The 8,357-nt window shown below is 35.5% G+C and overlaps 1 protein-coding gene across 2 annotated transcripts; it reads right to left on the bottom strand.

The window, feature by feature from the left end:
- Nucleotides 1–305: 305 nt before the first annotated feature.
- LOC149209167 (uncharacterized protein At4g28440-like) lies at nucleotides 306–5,578 on the bottom strand. 2 transcript variants are annotated; one of them, XM_089396300.1, is made up of 3 exons: nucleotides 5,380–5,578; nucleotides 3,325–3,573; nucleotides 306–1,025 (listed from the first exon to the last, which is right to left on the bottom strand). In XM_089396300.1, exons 2-3 carry the CDS (start codon nucleotides 3,545–3,547, stop codon nucleotides 835–837), a joined length of 414 nt encoding a protein of 137 aa, XP_089252426.1. In that variant the 5' UTR covers nucleotides 3,548–3,573; nucleotides 5,380–5,578; the 3' UTR covers nucleotides 306–834. The 2 variants fall into 2 exon arrangements, with proteins under 2 accessions (XP_089252426.1, XP_089252427.1); XM_089396301.1 differs by lacking the exon at nucleotides 5,380–5,578 and adding an exon at nucleotides 5,311–5,344.
- Between the last annotated feature and the right edge of the window lie 2,779 nt (nucleotides 5,579–8,357).

Below are 8,357 nucleotides of genomic sequence, written 5' to 3' on the forward strand. Positions count from 1 at the left end.
TCCTAGAGAAATTCTAGCACATACTAAAAGAACTAAAGTTGATCACGTTAAATCAATTCCTCTAATTTTGAATACAACGCACCTTCTTTATCATCACTCCACCACTGAAAACCACTAATATTTTGTTTTTTGCTCTCCTAGTAAGTTGTGACATAAAAGTTAAAAAGCAGTCAATGACTAAGAGAACCAAATGCGAGAGACAATCATGCAGATGCAATCAAAAAATAGGTTCTTCCTATACTTTCATTGCCAGGACTCTTAAAAGGCAAGTAATGAATGCTTGAAGAGAACCAAGGATTTAAATGTTAAGCTTGAAATTTAAAAAATTAATATTGCAACAATAGGAATATGAGAGAGCTCCAAACCTTCTTGTTCTTTCCATACTAAATATCGTTAACTAGGCTAAAAAACCAGAATTGAGTCCTCCCTCGTTACAAACGTCATGATCACGAGTAACAAACAGAATAGAGCACTAACAACTGCGCTAAAATGATATTAGACTTACATCCTTGCAAATCAAAATCACATCATATTGAGCAGGTACTGATTTATAGCTGATGATATTCCTTGCTGAATAGTAAATATCACTGTGCTTGTAAAACCACTGAACTCCAATATAGCACTTTGAAGGTTCTGCCCAAAAAACAGCCAAATACTGTTTTCAACAGAAGACAGCCAATACTGTTTTGAAGAGACATTTTTCAAGCAACTGGCCAGAATAGACTAAAATGTTTGAACCATTATGGTAAAGACGTCTGTTACCCAATTTATATTCCAAAATCTTTCCACATGCATGAGAGCAATTCTCTATTTGTTTGCTATGGGCTGCACCTGTCATTCTTCCACAACATTAACCAATTCATACTCTACTAGCGACAGATTATTCTCTTCTTTAACTTTGAAGTCAGCATCTTCAGTAACTTCAACTCTTCCCCACTTGTCAACTGCCAGCCTCATTGAGCCCCTGAACATATCAATTTTCGCATTGCGTAGAATTACAGCTGAGCCAGCCTTCATCAAGTCCACTAAAGGTAACAAAAAATTTATAATGTTAGAATGATCATAGCAAACTACATGTGTATAAATTTATTTCAATTTTTCATACCTTCCTCAAACGAACATCTAAACTCTTGTATCCTTTCAAATTGCTAATAATCTAAGAGACAAAAACACATGGCAATATGCTATACACTGAAAGTAAACAACAATAAATAACAATATTGAGATCGTGAAACTGAAGACTTCCAAATGTATTTCAGCTGGATCAGAGTCCTGAAATGACAATCCATTTGATCTAGCAAATGCGGCCTACTGTCATCATTTGACTAATTAAATTATTAACCCATCCCTGTGTGTGGAAAAACCCATCACTCCCTTTCCAAAATTATGGTCCACGAGTTTAAGGTATCGTAGGTGTCGAAGGTAACAACATAGGATAACAAATGATAAGACTATTCCTAATGGAGGTGTGAATGATGGCATGAAGAACATTAGATTGGATATGTGTTGTTAAGGACACAGAAATAACGTAACAGAATTAGAAGAGAAACTGGACAATCTGCTTATCTTCTGTAACCAAAAAGGGAGAGAAGACCACAAGACAAAAGATGACTTCAATACTTACAACAGCTAGCTCTAGAATTTGGTCCATGTTAAGAGGAGCAAGAGGCAATAATAATGTTACAACACAAGCCATGATCATTGTCATTGCATGTAGACAAGGTACTGAACACACCTCCAGATCTCACTTATCTCTAACACTGGTAGAAACCAATAAGTAAAACGTATGACTATTTTCCAATACCGTCATAATGATAATTTGCTAGAGTCATTGTGGTCAGAGAGCCAACGTTGCATTAAGATCATTACAGTTCCCAAATTGGCTAATGAACCTCAAGGAGAATCTGGAACACTTACTGTGACACAGAAAAGGTAAAATAACTACGAACATCTGCACTAGGCCAGATTGGTTATCTTCTGTAACCAATGGAAGAGAAGACCACAAGACAAAAGATGACTTCAATACTTACAACAGCTAGCTCTAGAATTTGGTCCATGTTAAGAGGAGCAAGAGGCAATAATAATGTTACAACACAAGCCATGATCATTGTCATTGCATGTAGACAAGGTGTTGAACACACCTCCAGATCTCACTTATCTCTAACAATGGTAGAAACCAATAACTAAAACGTATGACTGTTTTCCAATACCGTCATAATGATAATTTGCTAGTGTCATTGTGGTGAGAGAGCCAATGTTGCATTAAGATCATTACAGTTCCCAAATTGGCTAATGAACCTCAAGGAGAATCTGGAACACTTACTGTGACACAAAAAAGATAAAATAACTATGAACATCTGCATTAGGCCAAGATTTGTGAGGCCCTCCCCTGGAGAAATGTCAGAAGTACTGCTGCATTATGTTACCAATCAACTGTATTCTGAATTTGTAGTCTGAAATGTAACTGGGTATCTGACATAAAACTCCTATCAATTGAGGCTATGATATCACTGTTACGAGCCAACCAGATTTCTACTATTATATCAGAAATCTGAAACCACGAACTCAATATGTAAAACAACAAGAAACCCAAAATCTGAAACTAACAAGGCCATAACTGCCAAAAAATCTTCACCGGTTTTCGGAGGGATAATAGGCATAAGCACATAAATGAACAACAGGAACAACAAGAAAATACCAGTGAATTTCAGTCAGAACTGAACAGACTTTGAAGAGAATAACCAAATCTAAACAGGAAATAGCTTTAGCTGAACATTATTAACCCCAAAAATATGTATGTTGAACAGAAACTCTCCTGTGAAAATATGCCAATTCCCAAGGAGAATGGAGATACTTGAGGAATCCATGAAAACAGGACTTCCTGATAATTGACACTTATATTAATGGATTTAATAATTCAATAAGCAATAAATATAAGTAGAATTGAAAGGATCTCATAGGTGATAGAGACATTAATCTAAACATGCACAACAACAATTAATGTGAATGTCAGTGTTAATTAGGCAAACATGTATTAATAACTCTTTATGCTAAGAAAAGAGAAGAAGCATCCATGTAATTAATTGTGAGTATCGGAACACAGTATCGGGATTAAAATGGAGGAATTGTTGTCTCACACTCGCCCTGTCCCAGCAGAGAACTAGACTTTGAAAACCCCAAATGTTAGGTTTTGAGAGTTTCAAAAACACATTATGACGTAGACGATTTCTGTTTAAAATATCCAGCTCGAGAACCAACACTTCTCTCTACCATAAATTTCATATATCAGCAATATTCCGAGCATAAAGCTGAAAAGAAGCATACCTTGATCATTCCTGGCTGTAAAAACAATAACACCAGTTTCATCACCAACCAAGCACTCTGCAATACGCATTTGACGAACCTGAGAACCATCCGGCCTACCCTTTTGTAAAACCATCTTCGCAGTGACAACCTTCACAGTCAAAGTATGACCACTAGTGCCTGGTCGCAGCTGGTCAACTTTAGTGAATACAGGTTTTCTCATCCCTGGCTTTGATTCTGCCATAGCTGACAAAATTTCTCAATGATTACCTGCCATCAAGTTGCAGAACATTAAATTATGCGACTGAACCTAAGAATATCTAACGAACAAAAAACCGCTACACTACACTGATATAGTTGTGGTAGCATTCAGAAGATCGAACCATGGACATAAATGTGACGTGCAATTAGCCTTGAATTTGACATGCAAACTTGAGGAAGGTATATACAGAAATCGTCTAAAATGGTCATTCGAACAAAATTTGAGATGGAAATATAAAGCCCTTAAGCTGATAGTGCATTGAGCAGAATGAAACTTGAAAGCTCCAGTAAAATGGATTTATTCAATAACTGGGTAGTTTCGGGGAGAAATAAAGAACGGTTCTGATCATGCACACCAAGCTGAGAACCTGTATAAAATGGCTATGCATTCACAATGGATAAAATGATGAGATGTTACATCATAGCTTGCAATAACATTTTTTACACCGATAGAAAACAGAACCCATCATTCTGCTTTCTGAGGAAGACATAATCAATCAAAAGGCAGACTTTGTACAATTAATGCACTCCATTGGCATAAATATGGTAACATTTTGCCCCAAATTTGGCATGCAAACTTAAATTGGAAGCACCAAAAAAGTGGATTTACTCGCAACAAGCTCCTTTTGGGAAGGAATACGGAATGGCTATGATCATTTAAAAAAGCCTTGAGATCCTATATATAGTGGTTATGCATTGACTCAAGATAACTCTTGTACTGTTACAGCATTGATCCAAACTAATTAACATACAATAACATGGTTGACATCAATGGAAAACAGAACACGTTACTCTAATTCCTATTGGAAGATATAACCCATCAAAGGAACAACTTTGTCGCCTAGGACTTTGCACGACCTCGTCCCTTCGTGACCCAGTCAGTTCAGGTGAGAAGACCAAGGGAGATAAACAAGTGGAGGCCTGTCATACAGCTTAGTATTCCATCGATCCCACAAATATGCACAACAAATTAGAGTTAATATGGGCTCTAAAAACCCATTACACAAATTAGAGTTAATAATATTCACAATCCACACGCAAAATTAGCGTTGAGATCCATTATAACCCATACAGACCTAGGGTTAAGGATTTTCATAACCCTTTCCAAAATGGGGTTCAGATAAAAACAAACATTAACACAGAAAACTGACATCATTCAATTCGCAGTATGGATCTAGTCTTGTCGCGGCTTCACAACTTAAAACCCCTAACTTGTCTACCCTAAAACAAAAAAATAAAAGACAAAAGAATAACCATATAAACAAAATAAACAAGTCAACCAAACCCTCAAAATACAGACGAAAAACCAAAATAAAACCCTAAACCCTTTAAAATAAACCTTAAACCAATCTCACAGGATCGTTAACACAAAAAGAAACATGCATCCGTGATCAAGCAAAACAAAGAATTTACAGACCCGTCGATATCAAATCCACACGCCTAAAGCCATTAAAATGAAACTCTCAGCTCTCATAAATAAACCCTAAAAACCATCTAACAAAATCTTGGGAGAAGGCAACAGATGGAAACATAATTGTAATATTGTGATCAAGATAAGAAAAATAAAGAACCTACAGACAACTCAAAATAAAGAGGGAAAACCAGCAAAATGAAACCGTAAACCTTCAAATAAACCCTAACACCGTCTAACAGTACCTCTGAGATAAAAGGAAATGCAGACACGTCTGGGTTACGAAACCTGAAACCCCAAAACAGAACACCAAATAAACAATTTATGAGGCTTACCTTGAGTATCAGAATTCAAACTGCTCTAACACCCCGTAAAAAATTAGCAGAATCCACACAAATAAATACCTTTCAAAATGGACTGTATTGAAAGATTAAATGTCACGAAACTTCGAAGCCTACAACCAAAATTGATCGCCTACAACCACAGCAACCCCACACTTAGTTTTAACGCGGATTGTCTGTATTTATAGAGATATACGTCTTATTGTTAGAAACCAAGGTGCCCAACAGTATGGCCCGTCCGATCTTCATCAATCAACGATAACCCACAGCCAATTTTTTATTTTGATTCTTTAATTTAAAGATGCACTTTCAAATGAAAAATGCTTGTCAATCTCAAAATTATTCTCATTCTCTATGGTAGTATATTCTTGCCCGTCTATTTTTTCCAAGTTGTTAGGTGTTGTTAAGTTCTTTTCTTATTATCTTTTTATTTAATTAAAGCTAATTAGTTCTTAGAGATTACCCTCCGCTAAATTAGGGTAAACCGTAGTTCACTAATTAACTTTAAGAACATTTTTTTTCAATAATTAGATAATGAAATTAATGTTTTAAAACGGAAAACAAATAAATAACTAATCCCAAACTCAAGAGGAAATATTTATTGAAATGCTATATTAATAAAGTAATTATATTATTAGTTTTTGGCGTAGGTTTTTCATTGGAATTTGGTAAAACAATTTCAAGAAAGAATGTAATTTTTTGTTGTTTAAAATGCATTTTTGAATGTATAAATAGATTCACCACCTTAAAACCCTTGGGACACACAAATTAAATTATTTTAAATTCAAATTTTTAAAAATCTTTGCCCATTTTGGTTAAAATTAACCCAAAAAAATGTCATGAAAAAGGTCATTTCCTCTATAAGTTAGATTACGCCTTAGTTTTCTAATTTAATAGCAAATATTGTTATAACATGAGAATGTTAAAAGGGTTTTTTTTCATTGTTAGGCAAGGTTTAGTTTTCATGGTGACTTTTCCTATAGTTACACGGCACATTGAGATAGTACATGTGGTTGCATCTAAAGAGATTATATTAAATGGTTTCATAACCTTTGCACACTAAGTGAATCAAACCCCACGTGTCCTTCAAATTTTAAAGTACAACTTAAGTGGGCTTAATGGTTAAGAACATATGTTTCCTCCTTAGAGGTTACAAGTTCAATTTGAAAAAGCGGTAGGGTATATACACCTTTGTAGATTTTTGCATTGCTACACACAGAAGGGTCCTTTGTCCTACAAACTAGGAGATCTTATACACCAATTGGGATCTTCTGCAACTTTTGAATGAATCGCCACACTTCTTCGTCCTTCTTCCATTCATCCCTTGCTTTGTTTATCCAATCTAGTTGGATAATAGAAGTAGCACAAAACAATGCTTCCACATCCTCATCCTTTCTTGAGAGTGCATCTGCAACAAAATTTTGCTTCCCTTTTCTATAGATGATGTCAAAGTCATAACGCAACATATTTGTGACCCATTTTTTATGTTCTTCTAAAGATACTCTTTGTTCTAAAAATATTTAAGACTATCATGATCCATTTTTACCTTGAAGTGTCTTCCCATTGGGTAAGGTCGCCATTTCTTAAGTGCATGTAGTATTGCCAACATTTCCTTCTCATAAATAGCTTGCTTGAGATGTAGCCGTAAAAATACCCAATCGCCTACATCAAAACTTTTTTCACTGCGATGTTGATCTACCTGTTGTTTCATTCGGTTCTGCAACAAAGTGGCATTATCCTTTAAAAGTTGGAGAACTTGTTGTTGATGCTCAATGTGATCTTTCACTACTTGAACCTTTTTCTTCTTGATATGTCCTTCTATCTTGAGAGTTTGAAGAGTGGTAATTTCTTCCAATGCTTTACGAGATATGGTCGGATTCATTTCTTGATGCTCGATGTGATCTTTCACTTCTTGAACATTTTTCTTCTTGATATGTCCTTCTATCTTGATAGTTTGAGGAGTGGCAATTCCAGCCAATGCATTACAAGATATGGTTGGATTCATTTCTTCTTTCTTGATGTGATCTTTCACTTCTTGAACCTTTTTCTGCTTGATATGTCCTTCTATCTTGAGAGTTTGAGGAGTGGTAATTCTTGCCAATGCTTTACAAGATATGGTCGGATTCATTTCTTCTTTCTCTGGGGTTGGGTCCTGGCATATATCATCTTCTTTTGATGTTTCTTGATCCTTTTCTTCCTCCTCTTCATACTCTATGTAAAATAATTTATTCTCAACACACTTATGACCTTTAGTGTATTTGCTATCACAATTGTAACAAAACCCTTTTTCTCTGTTTTCTTCCAATTGTTGTGGTGTAACCCTTGTAGGTTGTGGAAGGCTAGGAGAAACAACACTTCCATCTTTATAGTTGTGAGGGTAGACTTCCTTGTTGCCATAATTTTGCTTTCCACTTTGTAACAAAGCCCTTTTGCTCTTTTTTCTTCCAATTGTTGTGGTGTTGCTCTAAAGAAGGTGTTGCTCTTTGTATTCTCATAATGTGCTATAATTTCCTCTATGAAAATTAACCATGTAACAAGTGATTTATGAGAACAAAGCTCTTTATACCATAAAAATTGATCTTGTTCTAAATATGAAGATGCAATACATACCTTTTGTAACAGTGGTACCCCATGTAGATCAAAATATTTCTCCATCTGTAGTATCCAATTTACCGGATCCTTGCCATCAAACTTCCTCATCTCGTTTTTTCTTGATTTTAGGTGCTCAATCTTGAAACGAATGTAACTCTGTACTTTCAGATCTTTAAGTTTTGAAATTTCGATTTGCAGTAGCCCTCTGTGTCCTCTTTCCAATGCCACCAGTCTGATCAAAATTGGATTCTCCAAGAAAGAGTTATGCACAATCTCCCAAGATGACCTCATTATATACCTTTTCAGAAGAGCGAACTTGTATGAAGTGCCACGTGTCACTATTTTGACCTTTGGATCTGAAAAATACATACAAGAAACCACAGTTCGTCCTCTTTCTGTAACTCCTCACGAAATTTCAATCTGATGCTCAAAGAGAAAGTTTTGACAAT

This window comes from Pinus tabuliformis, chromosome 1_2, assembly GCF_031772625.1.
Source record: "Pinus tabuliformis cultivar Carrire ecotype Pingquan chromosome 1_2, CPIR1, whole genome shotgun sequence".
NCBI classification, from domain to species: domain Eukaryota; kingdom Viridiplantae; phylum Streptophyta; class Pinopsida; order Pinales; family Pinaceae; genus Pinus; species Pinus tabuliformis.